The sequence below is a fragment of the Oncorhynchus clarkii genome, chromosome 30, assembly GCF_045791955.1.
Source record: "Oncorhynchus clarkii lewisi isolate Uvic-CL-2024 chromosome 30, UVic_Ocla_1.0, whole genome shotgun sequence".
NCBI classification, from domain to species: Eukaryota; Metazoa; Chordata; class Actinopteri; order Salmoniformes; family Salmonidae; genus Oncorhynchus; species Oncorhynchus clarkii.
Window position 1 is genome coordinate 39,290,437 of NC_092176.1, and position 24,547 is coordinate 39,314,983.

The 24,547-nt window shown below is 45.9% G+C and overlaps 1 protein-coding gene across 1 annotated transcript in view; it reads left to right on the plus strand.

Moving 5' to 3' along the window:
* Positions 1-24,547, plus strand: part of LOC139389327 (protein unc-13 homolog B-like) — a 93,783-nt gene that overhangs the window by 58,433 nt on the left and 10,803 nt on the right. The window contains exons 19-24 of the mRNA XM_071135994.1: positions 2,762-2,839; positions 3,919-3,996; positions 10,328-10,354; positions 11,438-11,458; positions 14,962-14,982; positions 23,098-23,124. Coding sequence (XP_070992095.1) covers positions 2,762-2,839; positions 3,919-3,996; positions 10,328-10,354; positions 11,438-11,458; positions 14,962-14,982; positions 23,098-23,124 — 252 coding nt within the window. The remainder of the gene's footprint in view (positions 1-2,761; positions 2,840-3,918; positions 3,997-10,327; positions 10,355-11,437; positions 11,459-14,961; positions 14,983-23,097; positions 23,125-24,547) is intronic.

A 24,547-nucleotide genomic window follows, 5' to 3' on the forward strand; every position in this document is an offset into this window, starting at 1 on the left:
GGTAGAACCCCAGTGGTTGGTGTGTTGTATCAGTCTGCAGGGTGAAACCCCAGTGGTTGGTGTGTTGTATCAGTCTGCAGAGTAGAACCCTAGTGGTTGGTGTGTTGTATCAGTCTGCAGGGTGAAACCCCAGTGGTTGGTGTGTTGTATCAGTCTGCAGGGTGAAACCCCAGTGGTTGGTGTGTTGTATCAGTCTGCAGGGTGAAACCCCAGTGGTTGGTGTGTTGTATCAGTCTGCAGGGTAGAACCCCAGTGGTTGGTGTGTTGTATCAGTCTGCAGGGTAGAACCCCAGTGGTTGGTGTGTTGTATCAGTCTGCAGGGTAGAAACCCCAGTGGTTGGTGTGTTGTATCAGTCTGCAGGGTGAAACCCCAGTGGTTGGTGTGTTGTATCAGTCTGCAGGGTGGAACCCAGTGGTTGGTGTGTTGTATCAGTCTGCAGGGTAGAACCCCAGTGTTTGGTGTGTTGTATCAGTCTGCAGGGTGAAACCCCAGTGGTTGGTGTGTTGTATCAGTCTGCAGGGTAGAACCCCAGTGGTTGGTGTGTTGTATCAGTCTGCAGGGTGAAACCCCAGTGGTTGGTGTGTTGTATCAGTCTGCAGGGTAGAACCCCAGTGGTTGGTGTGTTGTATCAGTGTGCAGGGTAGAACCCCAGTGGTTGGTGTGTTGTATCAGTCTGCAGGGTGAAACCCCAGTGGTTGGTGTGTTGTATCAGTCTGCAGGGTAGAACCCCAGTGGTTGGTGTGTTGTATCAGTCTGCAGGGTGAAACCCCAGTGGTTGGTGTGTTGTATCAGTCTGCAGGGTGAAACCCCAGTGGTTGGTGTGTTGTATCAGTCTGCAGGGTGAAACCCCAGTGGTTGGTGTGTTGTATCAGTCTGCAGGGTAGAAACCCCAGTGGTTGGTGTGTTGTATCAGTCTGCAGGGTAGAAACCCCAGTGGTTGGTGTGTTGTATCAGTCTGCAGGGTAGAAACCCCAGTGGTTGGTGTGTTGTATCAGTCTGCAGGGTGAAACCCCAGTGGTTGGTGTGTTGTATCAGTCTGCAGGGTGAAACCCCAGTGGTTGGTGTTTTGTATCAGTCTGCAGGGTAGAACCCCAGTGGTTGGTGTGTTGTATCAGTCTGCAGGGTAGAAACCCCAGTGGTTGGTGTGTTGTATCAGTCTGCAGGGTAGAACCCCAGTGGTTGGTGTGTTGTATCAGTCTGCAGGGTAGAAACCCCAGTGGTTGGTGTGTTGTATCAGTCTGCAGGGTGAAACCCCAGTGGTTGGTGTGTTGTATCAGTCTGCAGGGTAGAACCCCAGTGTTTGGTGTGTTGTATCAGTCTGCAGGGTGAAACCCCAGTGGTTGGTGTGTTGTATCAGTCTGCAGGGTAGAACCCCAGTGGTTGGTGTGTTGTATCAGTCTGCAGGGTGAAACCCCAGTGGTTGGTGTGTTGTATCAGTCTGCAGGGTAGAACCCCAGTGGTTGGTGTGTTGTATCAGTGTGCAGGGTAGAACCCCAGTGGTTGGTGTGTTGTATCAGTCTGCAGGGTGAAACCCCAGTGGTTGGTGTGTTGTATCAGTCTGCAGGGTAGAACCCCAGTGGTTGGTGTGTTGTATCAGTCTGCAGGGTGAAACCCCAGTGGTTGGTGTGTTGTATCAGTCTGCAGGGTGAAACCCCAGTGGTTGGTGTGTTGTATCAGTCTGCAGGGTGAAACCCCAGTGGTTGGTGTGTTGTATCAGTCTGCAGGGTAGAAACCCCAGTGGTTGGTGTGTTGTATCAGTCTGCAGGGTAGAAACCCCAGTGGTTGGTGTGTTGTATCAGTCTGCAGGGTAGAAACCCCAGTGGTTGGTGTGTTGTATCAGTCTGCAGGGTGAAACCCCAGTGGTTGGTGTTTTGTATCAGTCTGCAGGGTAGAACCCCAGTGGTTGGTGTGTTGTATCAGTCTGCAGGGTAGAAACCCTAGTGGTTGGTGTGTTGTATCAGTCTGCAGGGTAGAACCCCAGTGGTTGGTGTGTTGTATCAGTCTGCAGGGTAGAACCCCAGTGGTTGGTGTGTTGTATCAGTCTGCAGGGTAGAACCCCAGTGGTTGGTGTGTTGTATCAGTCTGCAGGGTAGAACCCCAGTGGTTGGTGTGTTGTATCAGTCTGCAGGGTAGAACCCCAGTGGTTGGTGTGTTGTATCAGTCTGCAGGGTAGAACCCCAGTGGTTGGTGTGTTGTATCAGTCTGCAGGGTAGAAACCCCAGTGGTTGGTGTGTTGTATCAGTCTGCAGGGTGAAACCCCAGTGGTTGGTGTGTTGTATCAGTCTGCAGGGTAGAACCCCAGTGGTTGGTGTGTTGTATCAGTCTGCAGGGTGAAACCCCAGTGGTTGCTGTGTTGTATCAGTCTGCAGGGTAGAAAGCTGTCACTCTCCTTCTTTCTCTCTCTCTGTCAGCTGAGTTATTTAATAATTATTTAAGAATTTCTGACTGTTCTCTCTGTCTCCAGACCATCACCAAGGTGTTGTTGACTGTTTTCTCTGTCTCCAGACCATCACCAAGGTGTTTTCTGACTGTTCTCTCTGTCTCCAGACCATCACCAAGGTGTTTTCTGACTGTTTTTCTCTGTCTCCAGACCATCACCAAGGTGTTTTCTGACTGTTCTCTCTGTCTCCAGACCATCACCAAGGTGTTTTCTGACTGTTTTCTCTGTCTCCAGACCATCACCAAGGTGTTTTCTGACTGTTCTCTCTGTCTCCAGACCATCACCAAGGTGTTTTCTGACTGTTCTCTCTCTCTCTCCAGACCATCACAAAGGTGCTGATGCAATACTGTGCTATCCTGTCCAAGGAGTTCCCCTCCTACTGCCAGAAGGAGAAGATAGTGAGTACTGCATTCTCTCAACAGGGTTCCTTTAGGAACCGATAGACTGTATCCACTTCAAAACTAATTTCTGAAGGACACTGTGTCCTCTCTCTACAGCTTCTGTACTGCATCATCTTTAGAGCTTATAAAACACCTTTGTTTTTTTAGTTACTAAAAGTCAATCTCACTTCACCTCAACACACACCTTCTATTTTACTCTCTCGCTTCTCTGAATCTCACTTCACCTCAACACACACCTTCTATTTTATTCTCTCGACTCTCTGAATCTCACTTCACCTCAACACACACCTTCTATTTTACTCTCTCGCTTCTCTGAATCTCACTTCACCTCAACACACACCTTCTATTTTACTCTCTCACCTCTCTGAATCTCACTTCACCTCAACACACACCTTCTATTTTACTCTCTCGCTTCTCTGAATCTCACTTCACCTCAACACACACCTTCTATTTTACTCTCTCGCCTCTCTGAATCTCACTTCACCTCAACACACACCTTCTATTTTACTCTCTCGCTTCTCTGAATCTCACTTCACCTCAACACACACCTTCTATTTTACTCTCTCGCTTCTCTGAATCTCACTTCACCTCAACACACACCTTCTATTTTACTCTCTCGCCTCTCTGAATCTCACTTCACCTCAACACACACCTTCTATTTTACTCTCTCGCTTCTCTGAATCTCACTTCACCTCAACACACACCTTCTATTTTACTCTCTCGCCTCTCTGAATCTCACTTCACCTCAACACACACCTTCTATTTTACTCTCTCGCTTCTCTGAATCTCACTTCACCTCAACACACACCTTCTATTTTACTCTCTCGCCTCTCTGAATCTCACTTCACCTCAACACACACCTTCTCTTTTACTCTCTCGCCTCTCTGAATCTTACTTCACCTCAACACACACCTTCTCTTTTACTCTCTCGCCTCTCTGAATCTCACTTCACCTCAACACACACCTTCTATTTTACTCTCTTTTGTTTCTCTCTCCTCTCTTTTCTTTGTCTCTTATCTCTCTTTCTCTCTCCCTCTCTCTTTCTGTCTCCATCTCTTTTCCTCCCTCTCTCCCAGCCATGTGTGTTGATGAATAACATACAACAGATGCGGGTCTTGTTGGAGAAGATGTTTGAGTGCATGGGGGCTAAACAGGTGAGAAGCAACGTTGTCAGACACTTTACACATTATACTTAGGTGCCGGGGGGGGAATCTTACTCGATTACGAGGGATCCCAAAATAAGGTGTGTGTGTGTGTGTGTGTGTGTGTGTGTGTGTGTGTGTGTGTGAGTGTGTGTGTGTGTGTGCGTGCGTGCGTGCGCGTGTGTGCGTGTGCGTGTGTGTATGTGTGCGTGTACATAAAGTGGTTCAGAGCATATCGAAGCAATATGAAGACTAACCAGCAGGTGTGTGTGTGTGTGTGTGTCTCCAGGTCGCCGCAGAGGAGTGTATGGTAGGTCAAAGGTCCAAAGGCTGTTCCTGGGTCCAAGGTGACCCTCTCTCTCTCCTCGCACCTCTGCCCTTTCCTTCTATGACCCAGATCCACACCAGTGCCTATATATCTCAACGCAACATCCCGACTAAATCCTGTCCTGTACCTAGGATCTTCTCCTTAGCCTGTCTGTTCGTGTTGCAGCCAGCACCTCTCTGTCTTTGGTTTGTTGTCATGGCAAAGACAACCAAACAAATCAAATAAGGACATGGATGAAAACCAATGGCTGGAAGTGTTGGCTTCCCTATAGCAACTACACAGATGTAGGTTCTTAATTTGATCACCCTGTTGCAGGAGAACGTTCCTGCAATGAAGGACATTTTCAACCTAGTGTGCATTTACAGTTTTATTTACGGATTAAAAAGGCTTCTTTCCACTTGGAATTTTCTGACTTGATTTTTCCTTATGAAAAATGTATCAACATCCATATATAGCTTCTTGTAGGTCTGTAGACCTCTCCATCCATATATAGCTTCTTGTAGGTCTGTAGACCTCTCCATCCATATGTAGCTTCTTGTAGGTCTGTAGACCTCTCCATCCATATGTAGCTTCTTGTAGGTCTGTAGACCTCTCCATCCATATGTAGCTTCTTGTAGGTCTGTAGACCTCTCCATCCATATGTAGCTTCTTGTAGGTCTGTAGACCTCTCCATCCATATGTAGCTTCTTGTAGGTCTGTAGACCTCTCCATCCATATGTAGCTTCTTGTTGGTCTGTAGACCTCTCCATCCATATGTAGCTTCTTGTAGGTCTGTAGACCTCTCCATCCCTATATAACTTCCTGTACGTCTGTAGACCTCTCCATCCCTATATAACTTATTGTTGGTCTGTAGACCTCTCCATCCCTATATAACTTCTTGTTGGTCTGTAGACTTCTCTCCATCCATATACACTACTGTTCAAAAGTTTGGGGTCACTTAGAAATGTCTTTGTTTACCATAAAAACATACATGAAATGATTTGCTAAATGATTAGGAAATATAGTCAAGACATTGACACGGTTATAAATAATGATTTTCAATTGGAATAATAATTGTGTCCTTCAAACTTTTCTGTCGTCAAAGAATCCTCCATTTGCCGCAATTACAGCCTGGCAGACCTTTGGCATTCTAGTTGGTAATCTGAAGAGATTTCACCCCTTCCTGAAGCACCTCCCACAAGTTGAATTGGCTTGATGGTTGATTGATAAAAAAAATTTAAAAAAAGCTTTTCTTTTTAAAAAACAAGGACATTTCTAAATGACCCCAAACTTTTGAACAGTAGTGTATGATTCCTTGTGTGACTGTTCTAGAATCCTTATTTTTGATATCAGCGATGGTACCCCCCGGACTCCCATGTTGTTACATTGTGTGGATTTAAACAGGACGCCTTCATGAAGGGTTTTATACATTTGATTGAATTGATTGATGATGTACCCGTTTTTCTCCTAAGCTTGAGGATGAGGAGGAGCCTGAGGAGTTCGATGAGGGGGTAGGTCTGTCCATCTAACACAGGCAGTTAAGATGCTACTATAATATGGCATAGTATCTAGTTGTTTTCTGTCATACTCTAGGTCGTTGTTGACAACACTGTAAGTTAACATTTTTTTTCTGGGCTGTCTTGTCAATGAAAAGGGCACTGAATTTCTCTCAGCTTTTAAACAGTGGTGCGGTTTCAGCTTACATCTCTCATTGAAACTGAGGGTTGTGTGTTTGTCCTCTCCAGGCTCTAACCGACAACGAGGGGGAGGATGACGTGGTGGGTATTACCCTCCCATACAGAGGACAGAGTTTTTAGAGCATAGTTTTCAGTGTGAACTTCAGCTTGTTTGCATAGAGCACAATATTGAATGTTTAGCCTGTAGTTTGTACAATGCACAGTATTAGTTTTAGCCTGTAGTTTGTATAGATCACAGTGTTCAGTGTTTGCTTTAGCCTGTAGTTTGTATAGATCACAGTGTTCAGTGTTTGCTTTAGCCTGTAGTTTGTATAGAGTTCAGTGTTAGCTTTAGCCTGTAGTTTGTATAGTGAACAGTGTTCAGTGTTAACTTTAGCCTGTAGTTTGTATAGAGCTCAGGGTTCAGTGTTAGCTTTAGCCTGTAGTTTGTATAGAGCTCAGTGTTCAGTGTTAGCGTTAGCCTGTAGTTTGTATAGAGCTTAGTGTTAGCGTTAGCATGTAGTTTGTATAGAGCTCAGTGTTAGCGTTAGCCTGTAGTTTGTATAGAGCTCAGTGTTAGCGTTAGCATGTAGTTTGTATAGAGCTCAGTGTTAGCGTTAGCCTGTAGTTTGTATAGAGCTCAGTGTTCAATGTTAGCGTTAGCCTGTAGTTTGTATAGAGCTTAGTGTTAGCGTTAGCATGTAGTTTGTATAGAGCTCAGTGTTAGCGTTAGCCTGTAGTTTGTATAGAGCTCAGTGTTAGCGTTAGCATGTCGTTTGTATAGAGCTCAGTGTTAGCGTTAGCATGTCGTTTGTATAGAGCTCAGTGTTAGCGTTAGCATGTAGTTTGTATAGAGCTCAGTGTTAGCGTTAGGCGGTAGTTTGTAAAGAGCTCAGTGTTAGCGTTAGCATGTAGTTTGTATAGAGCTCAGTGTTCAGTGTTAGCGTTAGCCTGTAGTTTGTATAGAGCTTAGTGTTAGCGTTAGCATGTAGTTTGTATAGAGCTCAGTGTTAGCGTTGGGCGGTAGTTTGTAAAGAGCTCAGTGTTAGCGTTAGCATGTAGTTTGTATAGAGTTCAGTGTTAGCGTTAGCATGTAGTTTGTATAGAGTTCAGTGTTAGCGTTAGCATGTAGTTTGTATAGAGTTCAGTGTTAGCGTTAGCATGTAGTTTGTATAGAGCTCAGTGTTCAGTGTTAGCGTTAGCATGTAGTTTGTATAGAGTTCAGTGTTAGCGTTAGCCTGTAGTTTGTATAGAGCTCAGTGTTCAGTGTTAGCGTTAGCATGTAGTTTGTATAGAGCTCAGTGTTCAGTGTTAGCGTTAGCATGTAGTTTGTATAGAGTTCAGTGTTAGCGTTAGCCTGTAGTTTGTATAGAGCAAAGTGTTTGTTTTGCCCAACAGTTTACCCACCTTTTGTTTAAAAATGCATGGAAAGCGTAGGGAGCATTATTTTTTATTTTTTTTCGCGATCAGAGTTTACCCACCTATTTTATTTACCACTACATCATTGTCAACAATCCCCTCCCCTACTGATACATATTAAACCTTCTTCTTTTTTTCCCATTATTTTCTGGGATTTTCATTTGGCTGCTAGTCGGAGGTAAGAGGAGATACGGGACTTGACTGGACTGCTTGATCTAATAGTGTTGTATAACTTGGTCACTGATACCAGAGTTAAACTGACAGTTGTCTAGTTGGTATCAATAGGGTTAAGGTGTATATGTATATACATACTGTATGTATAAAATTATCCTGAGCAACCTGCAATATAACCTAGACTTGACCTCATACTCACATTGTTGTTGTAAACACTTTACATACAGAAGAAAATTACTTTGTTGGTTTAAGGCAGGAAATCAACATCTCCTTATGGGTCATGGGGGTAAGGTCTTTTTCACCTCTTTGTCTCGCCCTCCTTTTTCTTGTCTCAGTCTGGTTGCTCGGACTCGGACGCTGGCTCAGAGGTGAGGGGGTTCTAGGGGAAAGATGGCTGTGTATACCGATCCCTTTAAATCCCCTCTGTCTTCATGTAAACATTCAAAATGTTGCTCGTAGTCTTGTGGTAGTCGTTAGTGGCAGCAGTCGAATGGCCTAGTAAAGCTACTCTCACAGCTTCTCACAGCCTCACTTAGCTCCACAACGCCATTTAAGAGATTTACAACATCTCCTCAGCATGACGTCTTCCCTTCCTCCTCTAGAGTGAGACGTTAATAGACTAGTGACTAGCAGGGAGCCAGCAGATAATTGAATGTGTTATGTCTCTCCACATGGGAGGTGGGCTGGTAAAATGGGTTGCTCTTATCTCCACGCTGGGGGACGATTCCAACTTCTAAAAACTTTATTCAGATTAAAGAAAAGGGAAGGAAAAATGGTTGGATAATGGAAGATATTAGCATTGGAGATAACAGGGAGGGATAGCTGGATGCTGGTGGGATAATAGTATATATTAGCATTGGAGATAACAGGGAGGGCAAGCTGGATGCTAGTGGGATAATTGTAGATATTAGCATTGAAGATAACAGTGAGGGATAGCTGGATGCTAGTGGGATAATGGTAGATATAAGCATTGGAGATAACAGTGAGGGATAGCTGGATGCTAGTGGGATAATGGTAGATATTAGCATTGGAGAGAACAGGGAGGGATAGCATCATAGCAGCAATGCTAACAGAAGGGGATAGCTGGATGCTTGTGTGATAATGTTAGATATCTAACATTCAACATATCTACCATTATCATACCTGCTCTGAGAGGTTGAAAAGGTAATGGCCATAGACTGACTACTTGAGGCTCAAACAAATTAATAGTTTGTCAATTACTGTTTGGTTGATGCTAGATAGGTCTGTTTGTAAATGGTTACTCCCAACCTGCCCTGGGTGTGTTATGTGTTCCTCTGCCCTACTCCTTGGTACTTTGTGTGTGTGTGAGAGAGAAAGAGTGTGTGTGCTTATGGGTCTGGGAGGGGGCTGGCACTTTAAGCATCTGAGGACAGTATCTCTCTCTCTTTCTCTCTCGCTCTCGTCTTCTCCTCTTCAGATTGACAACAAGGATAAGGAGCAAAGAAAGGTTTGTTGACTAGGGACAAAAAGGACAATGGTTCTCAAGGCAGTGGCGGTATCAAACAACTTCCAGTGTCCAATATAGACTGTGTATGTGGTGTGTTGTTTCAGTGTATTTGTACTAGTCTCAGCTGACATATCCATCTCCTCATTGGTGTATAACCAACCAGTTTGAAGATGATGTTGTAGATTTGCATTTTAAAATCTACAATATTAGAATTTAAGTGTATTGGAGCTGCATTTTCAGTCTTGCTGAAGTTGTTCAGGTTATGGTATAGGTTGTGTGTAGGTTATATGTAGGTTGTGCCTATTCTTGAATGTGGTTGTCTCCCTTGGCCTCCTGTAGGGTGATGACGGTGATGTGGACAGTGAGAAAGACAAGGTTTGGTTGTGTTGAGATTATTTATGTATATCACTCCTCTGTCCATTCATGTTGTGAAATGGTTGGCTCTAAGATCAAGTGTGTGTGTTTGTCAGGAAACATTGAGCTTATATCACATCCTCACTCCCCTCCAACCTCTCCCATCTCACTCCCCTCCAACCTCTTCCATCTCACTCCCCTCCAACCTCTCCCGTCTCACTCCCCTCCAACCTCTCCCGTCTCACTCCCCTCCAACCTCTCCCGTCTCACTCCCCTCCAACCTCTCCCGTCTCACTCCCCTCCAACCTCTCCCGTCTCACTCCCCTCCAACCTCTCCCATCTCACTCCCCTCCAACCTCTCCCGTCTCACTCCCCACCAATCTCTCCCGTCTCACTCCTCTACAACCTCTCCCGTCTCACTCCCCTCCAACCTCTCCCGTCTCACTCCCCTCCAACCTCTCCCGTCTCACTCCCCTCCAACCTCTCCCGTCTCACTCCCCTGCAACCTCTCCCGTCTCACTCCCCTCCAACCTCTCCCATCTCACTCCCCTCCAACCTCTCCCATCTCACTCTTCTTGATTTGATTTAGTAGTTATGTTGTTCTATCATCTCTAGCCATCATGTTTACCTCATTTGTTTTATTTTTCCTAAAGCTTGACAAGAAGAAGGAAAAGGTGTGTCCCTCTGGTGTGTGTGTGTTACAATACTGTGTGTGTGTGTGTGTGTGTGTGTGTGTGTGTATGTGTGTGTGTGTGTGTGTGTGTGTGACAGAGAGCAACACGATTCTGTTAGCTCTCCTGATGACAGATGCCTCACAATGACATTGTCTGAGATACATACGATGAGGTACAGCACAGTAGTGGCATATGGACGGTGTGTCTGTGTGTGTGTCTGTGTGTTCGAAGCATAACTCATTCCACTTGTATGTCTCCCTGGCTTCTATAGGCTGAGAAGAAAGACAAGGAGAAGCAGGTTGGTTTATCTGAGCTTTAAGTTCAACCTCCCTCCTCATCCCCTCTACACTCCTCTCATCCTCTAGTTCAATACAGTCATCCCTCCCTCTTCACTCCTCTCATCCTCTAGTTCAATACAGTCATCCTGTCTCCTATATCCTGTCTCCTATATCCTGTGTCCTACTGTCCCCTATATCCTGTCTCCTACCGTTTCCTATTGTTTTCTACCGTATCCTACCGTCTCTTCCTGTCTCCTTTACCCTGTCTCCTACTATTGCCTCTTGTCTCATATATCCTGTCTCCTATATCCTGTCTCCTATATCCTGTGTCTTACTGTCCCCTATATCCTGTCTCCTATATCCTGTCTCCTACTGTTTCCTATTGTTTCCTACTGTCTAGTTCAATACAGTCATCCTGTCTCCTATATCCTGTCTCCTATATCCTGTGTCCTACTGTCCCCTATATCCTGTCTCCTATATCCTGTCTCCTACTGTTTCCTACTGTTTCCTACTGTCTAGTTCAATACAGTCATCCTGTCTCCTATATCCTGTCTCCTATATCCTGTGTCCTACTGTCCCCTATATCCTGTCTCCTATATCCTGTCTCCTACTGTTTCCTATTGTTTCCTACCGTCTCTTCCTGTCTCATGTACTCTGTCTCCTACTGTCTCCTATATCCTGTCTCCTCCTATCTCCTCTTGTCTCATATATCCTGTCTCCTATATCCTGTCTCCTATATCCTGTCTCCTCCTTTCTCCTATACCCTCTCTTTTCCTGTCTCCTATACCCTCTCTCTTCCTGTCTCCTATCTCCTGTCTCCTCCCGTCTTCTTCCGTCTCCCGCTGTCTCCTGTATCCTGTCTCTTCCTGTCTCTTATATCCTCTCTGCTACTGTCTCCTCGATCCTGTCTCCTACTGTCTCCTCCTGTCTCCTATATCATTTAACCAGCCTTCACACAAGCGTTAATCTGTTTCTATAAATTTGAGTTCATGAGTTCATGTGCGTGTGTATGAATTTGTTTGCCTTTGGGAATGTGTGTGTGTGTGACCGGTCATGTACTTTTGCGTGAGACTAAAACTCTCTGTTACTTCTGTCCTCTGAAGGAGGACAACATCAGCAAAAAGGTGGGTGGTTTTTTATCGCCACAATACTGTGATTTACATTTAGAAGTTAGTTGAGTGTGTGAGCAAGTGTGACATTGAGGATGAGTAGGAATGTACAGGCCTAAGCACAGCACTTGAGATCTAGAGGGTAAAGTATAATGCAGAATAGACAGAAGTACCTGTTCACAGTATGAAGCCGAATCACCACATACAGTACATAGACGGGAACCTAATGACCGTTTCCAAATGCACAGCCACCGTCCTAGGAAGCGAGGAAGTGAATGAGTGTGCTACACACAACACAGATATGCGTTCCAAATGGCACCCTTGTCCCTATATAGTGCACTACTATTGACCAGAGCCTTATGAGCCCTGGTCAGTAGTGGTGTACTTTATAGGGTATAGGTTGTCATTTGGGACACAAGCCAGGGAGTTTATCATTAGTTAGAGTGCGTCGCCTACTGCTGTTCTATAACTGCTGAGTGATTGGCCAGTGACTCAGCCATTTCCCAGAATCCTGTTCAGGATACAGTTCCCTTCCCGCTAGCTGAATCGTTCTCATTTGGAACCTGACCGTTTGAGCAAAACAATATTTAGTTTTCTCAGTTAACTGAGACATGAGTCTAGATTGTGTCAGGGGGACCGCATGCATTGTGACTGAGAATACACTACATGGCCAAAAGAGATGCTTGTCGAACATCTCATTGCAAAACCATGGGCATTAATATGGAGTAGGTCCCCCTTTGCTGCTAAAACAGCCTCCACTCTTCTGGGAAAGATTTCCACTAGATGTTGGAACATTGCTGCAGGGACTTGCTTCCATTCAGCCACAAGAGCATTAGTGAGGTCGGGCACTGATGTTGGACGATTAGGTCTGGCTCGCAGTCAGCGCTCCAATTCATCCCAAAGGAGTTCGCTGGGGTTGAGGTCAGGGCTCTTTGCAGGCCAGTCAATTTCTTACACTTCGATCTAGACAAACCTTTTCGTATGGACCTAGCTTTGTGCATGGGGGCATTGTCATGCTGAAACAGGAAAGGGCCTTCCCCAAACTGTTTCCACAAAGTTGGAAGCACAGAATCATCTAGAATGTCATTGTATGCTGTAGCGTTAAGATTTCCCTTCACTGGAACTAAGGGGCCCGAACCATGAAAAATAGCCCCAGACCCTTATTCCTCCTCCACCAAACTTTACAGTTGACACTATGCATAGGGATAGGAAGCGTTCTCCTGGTATCCGCCAAACCCAGATTTGTCCGTTGAAGGGGTGTCCACATACAGTGCATGGCTTCGGGACAAGTTTCTGAATGTCCTTGAGGGGCCCAGCCAGAGCCCGGACTTGAACCCTATCGAACATCTCTGGAGAAACCTGAAAATAGCTGAGCAGCGACGCTCCCCTGATTAAGTATTCAGACCCCTTGACTTTTTCCACATTTTGTAACGTTATAGCCTTTTTCTAAAATCAATTAAATAAAAAAAATGTCATAATCAGTCGACACGCAATACCCCATGATGACGAAGTGAAAAAGTGTACATTTTTGCAAATGTATTTAAAAAAAAAACGGAAATACCTTATTTCCATAATTATTCAGACCCTTTGTTATGATGCTTGAAATTGAGCTCAGGTGCATCTGGTTTCCATTGATCATCCTTGAGTTGTTTCTTCAACTTGATTAGAGTCCACCTGTGGTAAATTCAATTAATTGGACATGATTTGGAAAGGCACACACCTGTCTATATAAGGTCACACAGTTCACAGTGCATGTCAGAGCTAAAACCAATCCATGACGTCGAAGGAATTGTCCGTAGAGCTCCGAGACAGGATTTTGTCGAGGCACAGATTTGGGGAAGGGTACAAAGGATTCTGCAGCATTGAAGGTCCCCAAAAACACAGTGGCCTCCATCATTCTTAAATGGAAGAAGTTTGGAACCACCAAGACTCTTCTTAGAGCTGGCTTCCCTGCCAAACTGAGCAATCGGGGGAGAAGGGCCTTGGTCAGGGAGGTGACCAAGAACCCGATGGTCACTGACAGAGCTCCAGAGTTCCTCTGTGGAGATGGGAGAACCTTCCAGAAGGACAACCATCTCTGCAGCACTCTACCAATCAGGCCTTTATGGTAGAGTGGCCAGACGGAAGCCACTCCTCAGTAAAAGGCACATGACAGCCCACTTGGTGTTTGCCAAAAGGCACCTAAAGGCCTCACACCATGAGAAACAAGATTCTCTGGTCTGATGAAACCAAGATTGTACTCTTTGTCCTGAATGACAAGCGTCACATCTTGAGGAAACCTGACACCATCCCTACGGTAAAGCATGGTGGTGGCATCATGCTGTGGGATGTTTTTTCAGCGGCAGGGACTGGGAGACTAGTCAGGATTGATGGAAAGATGAATGGCACAATGTAGAGAGAGAGCCTTGATGAAAACCTGCTCCATAGCGCTCAGGACCTCAGACTGGGGTGAAGGTTGACGACCCTAAGCACACAGCCAAGACAACGCAGGAGTGGCTTCGGGACAAGTTTCTGAATGTCCTTGAGGGGCCCAGCCAGAGCCCGGACTTGAACCCGATCGAACATCTCTGGAAAGCCCTGAAAATGGCGGTGCAGCGACGCTCCCCATCCAACCTGACATTGAGAGGATCTGCAGAGAAGAATGGGAGAAACTCGCTGAATAAATATATTCAAATGTATTTATATAGCCCTTCTTACATCAGCTTAAATCTCAAAGTGCTGTACAGAAACCCAGCCTAAAACCCCAAACAGCAAGCAATGCAGGTGTAGAAGCACAGTGGCTAAGAAAAACTCCCTAGAAAGGCCAAAACCTAGGAAGAAACCTAGAGCGGAACCAGGCGATGTGGGGTGGCCAGTCCTCTTCTGGCTGTGCCGGGTGGAGATTATAACAGAACATGGCCAAGATGTTCAAATGCTCATAAATGACCAGCATGGTCAAATAATAATAATCACAGTAGTTGTCGAGGGTGCAACAGGTCAGCACCTCACGAGTAAATGTCAGTTGGCTTTTCATAGCCGAACCAATAGAGGTGTGCCAAGCTTTTAGCGCCATACCCAAGTAGACTGTAGTCTGTAGTCACTGCCAAAGGTGCTTCAACAAAGTACTGAGAAAAGGGTCTGAATACTTATGAAAATGTGATATTTCAATTAATTTTATTTTATATATATATTTTTTTTATATATATATTTTATATAATTTTTTTAAATGTGTCATTATACAGTATTGTGTGTAGATTGATGAGGGAAAACAACAATTTAATCCCTTTTAGAGTAAGGCTGTAACGTAATAAAATGTAGAAAAGTCAAGGGGTCTGAATACTTTCCGAAGGCATTGTTCTTCTGGCCATGTAGTGCACTCCTAAAGTTATATTGAACCCTAGTATACTAGGGATCTGTTAATAAACAGTTACCCATCTATTCTATGTAAACTAGGAAATGACCATCATATTTGTGTCTCACTGTCATCTGTTTTAATATGGTTTGTCCTTTTCTTTCCCTCACCCCCCCTCACACTCTAGTCAAAGAATGAAGTGAACAAGGTTTGTTTTCCCCATTCACACCCCCCCCCCCAATACAATACTGTATTCTACACCCTATTCACACCCCCCCCCCCAATACAATACTGTATTCTACACCCTATTCACACCCCCACCAATACAATACTGTATTCTACACCCTATTCACACCCCCCCCCCCCAATACAATACTGTATTCTACACCCTATTCACACCCCCCACCCAATACAATACTGTATTCTACACCCTATTCACACCCCCCCCAATACAATACTGTATTCTACACCCTATTCACACCCCCCCCCCCCCCCCAATACAATACTGTATTCTACACCCTATTCACACCCCCCCCAATACAATACTGTATTCTACACCCTATTCACACCCCCCCCCAATACAATACTGTATTCTACACCCTATTCACACCCCCCCCCCCCCAATACAATACTGTATTCTACACCCTATTCACCCCCCCCCCCCCCCCCCCCAATACAATACTGTATTCTACACCCTATTCACACCCCCCCCCCAATACAATGCTGTATTCTACACCCTATTCACACCCCCCCCCCCCCCAATACAATACTGTATTCTACACCCTATTCACCCCCCCACCAATACAATACTGTATTCTACACCCTATTCACACCCCCCCCAACACAATACTGTATTCTACACCCTATTCACCCCCCCCCAATACAATACTGTATTCTACACCCTATTCACCCCCCCCCCCCAATACAATACTGTATTCTACACCCTATTCACACCCCCCCCCCCCCCAATACAATACTGTATTCTACACCCTATTCACACCCCCCCAATACAATACTGTATTCTACACCCTATTCACACCCCCCCCCCCAATACAATACTGTATTCTACAACCTATTCACACCCCCCACCAACACAATACTGTATTCTACAACCTATTCTACACCTCACCAATACAATACTGTATTCTACACCCTATTCACCCCCCCAATACAATACTGTATTCTACACCCTATTCACACACCCCCCAATACAATACTGTATTCTACACCCTTTTCACCCCCCCCCAATACAATACAGTATTCTACACCCTATTCACACCCCCCCCCACCAATACAATAGCGTATTGTACACCCTATTCACACCCCCCACTAACACAATACTGTATTCTACACCCTATTCACACCCCCCCCCCCATACAATACTGTATTCTACACCCTATTCACACCCCCCCCAATACAATACTGTATTCTACACCCTATGCACACCCCCCACCAACACAATACTGTATTCTACACCATATTCACCCCCCCCCCCACCAATACAATACTGTATTCTACACCCTATTCACCCCCCCCAATACAGTACTGTATTCTACACCCTATTCACCCCCCCCCCCCAATACAATACTGTATTCTACACCCTATTCACCCCCCCCCCCCCCAATACAATACTGTATTCTACACCCTATTCACACCCCCCACCAACACAATACTGTATTCTACACCCTATTCACACCCCCCCCCCCAATACAATACTGTATTCTACACCCTATTCACCCCCCCCCCCCCCCGCCACACCAATACAATACTGTATTCTACACCCTATTCACCCCCTCACCAATACAATACTGTATTCTACACCCTATTCACCCCCCCCCCAATACAATACTGTATTCTACACCCTATTCACCCCCCCCCCCCCCCAATACAATACTGTATTCTACACCCTATTCACCCCCCCCCCCCACCAACACAATACTGTATTCTACACCCTATTCACACACCCCCCAATACAATACTGTATTCTACACCCTTTTCACCCCCCCCCCCCAATACAATACAGTATTCTACACCCTATTCACACCCCCCCCACCAATACAATAGCGTATTGTACACCCTATTCACACCCCCCCACCAACACAATACTGTATTCTACACCCTATTCACACCCCCCACTAACACAATACTGTATTCTACACCCTATTCACACCCCCCCCCCCCATACAATACTGTATTCTACACCCTATTCACACCCCCACCAACACAATACTATATTCTACACCCTATTCACACGCCTCCACCAACACAAACTGTATTCTACACCCTATTCACACCCCCCCCATACAATACTGTATTCTACACCCTATTCACACCCCCCACCAACACAATACTGTATTCTACACCATATTCACCCCTCCCCCACCAATACAATACTGTATTCTACACCCTATTCACCCCCCCCAATACAGTACTGTATTCTACACCCTATTCACCCCCCCCCCCCAATACAATACTGTATTCTACACCCTATTCACCCCCCCCCCCCAATACAATACTGTATTCTACACCCTATTCACCCCCCCCCCAATACAGTACTGTATTCTACACCCTATTCACCCCCCCCCCCCAATACAATACTGTATTCTACACCCTATTCACACACCCCCCCCCCCCCCCAATACAATACTGTATTCTACACCCTATTCACACACCCCCCCCCCCCCCCCCCAATACAATACTGCATTCTACACCCTATTCACACCCCCCCCCCCCAATACAATACTGTATTCTACACCCTATTCACCCCCCCCCCCAATACAATACTGTATTCTACACCCTATTCACACCCCCCCCACCAACACAATACTGTATTCTACACCCTATTCACACCCCCCCCCCCCCCACCAATACAATACTGTATTCTACACCCTATTCACACCCCCCCCAATACAATACTGTATTCTACACCCTATTCACCCCCCCCCAATACAATACAGTATTCTACACCCTATTCACACCCCCCCCACCAATACAATAGCGTATTGTACACCCTATTCACACCCCCCCACCAACACAATACTGTATTCTACACCTTATTCACACCCCCCACTAACACAATACTGTATTCTACACCCTATTCACCCCCCCCCCCAATACAATACTGTATTCTACACCCTATTCACACCCCCCCCCCCCCCCCCCAATACAATACTGTATTCTACACCCTATTCACCCCCCCCAATACAATACTGTATTCTACACCCTATTCACACCCCCCCCCACCAACAAAATACTGTATTCTACACCCTATTCACCCCCCCAATACAATACTGTATTCTACACCCTATTCACACCCCCCACCAACACAATACTGTATTCTACACCCTATTCACACCCCCCCCCCCAATACAATACTGTATTCTACACCCTATTCACCCCCCCCCCCCCCCCCCCCGCCACACCAATACAATACTGTATTCTACACCCTATTCACCCCCTCAACCAATACAATACTGTATTCTACACCCTATTCACCCCCCCCCCCTATACAATACTGTATTCTACACCCTATTCACCCCCCCCCCCCCCCCAATACAATACTGTATTCTACACCCTATTCACCCCCCCCCCCCCCCACCAACACAATACTGTATTCTACACCCTATTCACACCCCCCCCAATACAATACTGTATTCTACACCCTTTTCACCCCCCCCCCCCCCAATACAATACAGTATTCTACACCCTATTCACACCCCCCACTAACACAATACTGTATTCTACACCCTATTCACACCCCCCCCCCCCCATACAATACTGTATTCTACACCCTATTCACACCCCCACCAACACAATACTATATTCTACACCCTATTCACACGCCTCCACCAACACAAACTGTATTCTACACCCTATTCACACCCCCCCCCCATACAATACTGTATTCTACACCCTATTCACACCCCCCCCAATACAATACTGTATTCTACACCCTATTCACCCCCCCACACCAATACAATACTGTATTCTACACCCTATTCACACCCCCCCCACCAACACAATACTGTATTCTACACCCTATTCACCCCCCCCCCCCAATACAATACTGTATTCTACACCCTATTCACCCCCCCCCCCCCCCCCACCAACACAATACTGTATTCTACACCCTATTCACACCCCCCCCCCGCCAATACAATACTGTATTCTACACCCTATTCACACACCCCCCAATACAATACTGTATTCTACACCCTATTCACCCCCCCCCCCCCCAATACAATACAGTATTCTACACCCTATTCACACCCCCCCCCCACCAATACAATACTGTATTCTACACCCTATTCACCCCCCCACACCAATACAATACTGTATTCTACACCCTATTCACACCCCCCCCACCAATACAATAGCGTATTGTACACCCTATTCACACCCCCCCACCAACACAATACTGTATTCTACACCCTATTCACACCCCCCACTAACACAATACTGTATTCTACACCCTATTCACACCCCCCCCCCTCCATACAATACTGTATTCTACACCCTATTCACACCCCCACCAACACAATACTGTATTCTACACCCTATTCACACGCCCCCACCAACACAAACTGTGTTCTACACCCTATTCACACCCCCCCCCATACAATACTGTATTCTACACCCTATTCACACCCCCCCCAATACAATACTGTATTCTACACCCTATTCACACCCCCCACCAACAAAATACTGTATTCTACACCATATTCACACCCCCCCCACCAACAAAATACTGTATTCTACACCCTATTCACCCCCCCCAATACAATACTGTATTCTACACCCTATTCACACCCCCCACCAACACAATACTGTATTCTACACCCTATTCACACCCCCCCCCAATACAATACTGTATTCTACACCCTATTCACCCCCCCCCCCCGCCACACCAATACAATACTGTATTCTACACCCTATTCACCCCCTCAACCAATACAATACTGTATTCTACACCCTATTCACCCCCCCCCAATACAATACTGTATTCTACACCCTATTCACCCCCCCCCCAATACAATACTGTATTCTACACCCTATTCACCCCCCCCCCCCAATACAATACAGTATTCTACACCCTATTCACACCCCCCACTAACACAATACTGTATTCTACACCCTATTCACCCCCCCCCCCCCATACAATACTGTATTCTACACCCTATTCACACCCCCACCAACACAATACTATATTCTACACCCTATTCACACGCCTCCACCAACACAAACTGTATTCTACACCCTATTCACCCCCCCCCCCCCCCCATACAATACTGTATTCTACACCCTATTCACACCCCCCCAATACAATACTGTATTCTACACCCTATTCACACCCCCCACCAACACAATACTGTATTCTACACCATATTCACACCCCCCCCACCAACAAAATACTGTATTCTACACCCTATTCACCCCCCCAATACAATACTGTATTCTACACCCTATTCACACCCCCCACCAACACAATACTGTATTCTACACCCTATTCACACCCCCCCCCCCAATACAATACTGTATTCTACACCCTATTCACCCCCCCCCCCCCCGCCACACCAATACAATACTGTATTCTACACCCTATTCACCCCCTCACCAATACAATACTGTATTCTACACCCTATTCACATCCCCCCCACCAATACAATAGCGTATTGTACACCCTATTCACACCCCCCCACCAACACAATACTGTATTCTACACCCTATTCACACCCCCCACTAACACAATACTGTATTCTACACCCTATTCACCCCCCCCCCTCCATACAATACTGTATTCTACACCCTATTCACACCCCCACCAACACAATACTGTATTCTACACCCTATTCACACGCCCCCACCAACACAAACTGTGTTCTACACCCTATTCACACCCCCCCCCCATACAATACTGTATTCTACACCCTATTCACACCCCCCCCCAATACAATACTGTATTCTACACCCTATTCACACCCCCCACCAACAAAATACTGTATTCTACACCATATTCACACCCCCCCCACCAACAAAATACTGTATTCTACACCCTATTCACCCCCCCCAATACAATACTGTATTCTACACCCTATTCACACCCCCCACCAACACAATACTGTATTCTACACCCTATTCACACCCCCCCCCAATACAATACTGTATTCTACACCCTATTCACCCCCCCCCCCCGCCACACCAATACAATACTGTATTCTACACCCTATTCACCCCCTCAACCAATACAATACTGTATTCTACACCCTATTCACCCCCCCCCAATACAATACTGTATTCTACACCCTATTCACCCCCCCCCCCAATACAATACTGTATTCTACACCCTATTCACCCCCCCCCCCAATACAATACAGTATTCTACACCCTATTCACACCCCCCACTAACACAATACTGTATTCTACACCCTATTCACACCCCCCCCCCCATACAATACTGTATTCTACACCCTATTCACACCCCCACCAACACAATACTATATTCTACACCCTATTCACACGCCTCCACCAACACAAACTGTATTCTACACCCTATTCACACCCCCCCCCCCCCCCCATACAATACTGTATTCTACACCCTATTCACACCCCCCCCAATACAATACTGTATTCTACACCCTATTCACACCCCCCACCAACACAATACTGTATTCTACACCATATTCACACCCCCCCCACCAACAAAATACTGTATTCTACACCCTATTCACCCCCCCAATACAATACTGTATTCTACACCCTATTCACACCCCCCACCAACACAATACTGTATTCTACACCCTATTCACACCCCCCCCCCCCAATACAATACTGTATTCTACACCCTATTCACCCCCCCCCCCCGCCACACCAATACAATACTGTATTCTACACCCTATTCACCCCCTCACCAATACAATACTGTATTCTACACCCTATTCACCCCCCCCCACACCAATACAATACTGTATTCTACACCCTATTCACCCCCCCCCACACACCAATACAATAGCGTATTCTACACCCTATTCACCCCCTCACCAATACAATACTGTATTCTACACCCTATACACCCCCCCACCAATACAATACTGTATTCTACACCCTATTCACCCCCCCACACCAATACAATACTGTATTCTACACCCTATTCACACCCCCCCCACCAACACAATACTGTATTCTACACCCTATTCACACCCCCCCCACCAACACAATACTGTATTCTACACCCTATTCACCCCCCCCCCCCCAATACAATACTGTATTCTACACCCTATTCACCCCCCCCCCCCACCAACACAATACTGTATTCTACACCCTATTCACCCCCCCCCCCCACCAATACAATACTGTATTCTACACCCTATTCACACACCCCCCAATACAATACTGTATTCTACACCCTATTCACCCCCCCCCCCAATACAATACAGTATTCTACACCCTATTCACACCCCCCCCACCAATACAATAGCGTATTGTACACCCTATTCACACCCCCCCACCAACACAATACTGTATTCTACACCCTATTCACACCCCCCACTAACACAATACTGTATTCTACACCCTATTCACACCCCCCCCCTCCATACAATACTGTATTCTACACCCTATTCACACCCCCACCAACACAATACTGTATTCTACACCCTATTCACACGCCCCCACCAACACAAACTGTATTCTACACCCTATTCACACCCCCCCTATACAATACTGTATTCTACACCCTATTCACACCCCCCCCCCAATACAATACTGTATTCTACACCCTATTCACACCCCCCACCAACACAATACTGTATTCTACACCATATTCACACCCCCCCCACCAACAAAATACTGTATTCTACACCCTATTCACCCCCCCAATACAATACTGTATTCTACACTCTATTCACACCCCCCACCAACACAATACTGTATTCTACACCCTATTCACACCCCCCCCCACCAATACATTACTGTATTCTACACCCTATTTACCCCCCCCCCCCCCCACCAATACAATACTGTATTCTACACCCTATTCACCCCCCCCACCAATACAATACTGTATTCCACACCCTATTCACCCCCCCCCCCCCCCACCAATACAATACTGTATTCTACACCCTATTCACCCCCCTCACCAATTCAATAATGTAGTCTACGTAGCAACTGACACCATTGGAACAACATTGGATAGGGTTTTATGGTAAATTGAATACAGCATAATAGTCAACCTATGGTTCTGCTGACGTTATGAGCCCACTCAACTTTTTATTTTCTCTTGTCCTTGTTTCTGTTTTCTCTCATTTTTCTATGTCCTTCTGGATAGATTGAAGCCACAGCGGGCATGAAGAAGGTAAGCTGAGGTAGAGACCAGATCAGACAGGTTGAGACAGTGAAGGTAAGCTGAGGTAGAGACCAGATCAGACAGGTTGAGACAGTGAAGGTAAGCTGAGGTAGAGACCAGATCAGACAGGTTGAGACAGTGAAGGTAGGCTGAGGTAGAGACCAGATCAGACAGGTTGAGACAGTGAAGGTAGGCTGAGGTAGAGACCAGATCAGACAGGTTGAGACAGTGAAGGTAAGCTGAGGTAGAGACCAGATCAGACAGGTTGAGACAGTGAAGGTAAGCTGAGGTAGAGACCAGATCAGACAGGTTGAGACAGTGAAGGTAGGCTGAGGTAGAGACCAGATCAGACAGGTTGAGACAGTGAAGGTAAGCTGAGGTAGATACCAGATCAGACAGGTTGAGACAGTGAAGGTAAGCTGAGGTAGAGACCAGATCAGACAGGTTGAGACAGTGAAGGTAGGCTGAGGTAGAGACCAGATCAGACAGGTTGAGACTGTGAAGGTAGGCTGAGGTAGAGACCAAATCAGACAGGTTGAGACAGTGAAGGTAAGCTGAGGTAGAGACCAGATCAGACAGGTTGAGACAGTGAAGGTAAGCTGAGGTAGAGACCAGATCAGACCGGTTGAGACAGTGAAGGTAGGCTGAGGTAGAGACCAGATCAGACAGGTTGAGACAGTGAAGGTAAGCTGAGGTAGAGACCAGGTCAGACAGGTTGAGACAGTGAAGGTAAGCTGAGGTAGAGACCAGATCAGACCGGTTGAATCGCTGTCTGTCTGTTGTACTGATGCAGAAACACACCTGTGTGTGTATTAGCACATTTTGTGTTGCAGTTGAACAGTGCTCTCCTTGAATGTTTTCCTGTAGTTTTATGTGTGTGTGCACGAGCTCCTGCAGGGATATGTCTCACAACAGAGATATGTCTAACCACAGGGATATGTCTCACAACAGGGATATGTCTCACAACAGAGATATGTCTCACAACAGAGATATGTCTAACAATAGAGATATGTCTCACAATAGGGATATGTCTCACAATAGAGATATGTCTCACAACAGAGATATGTCTAACAATAGAGATATGTCTCACAATAGGGATATGTCTCAAAATAGAGATATGTCTCACAACAGAGATATGTCTCACAACAGGGATATGTCTCACAATAGGGATATGTCTCACAACAGGGATATGTCTCACAATAGGGATATGTCTCACAACAGGGATATGTCTCACAATAGGGATATGTCTCACAATAGGGATATGTGTCACAACAGGGATATGTCTCACAATAGGGATATGTCTCACAACAGGGATATGTCTCACAACAGGGATATGTCTCACAATAGGGATATGTCTCACAACTGGGATATGTCTCACAACAGGGATATGTCTCACAACAGGGATATGTCTCACAACAGGGATATGTCTCAC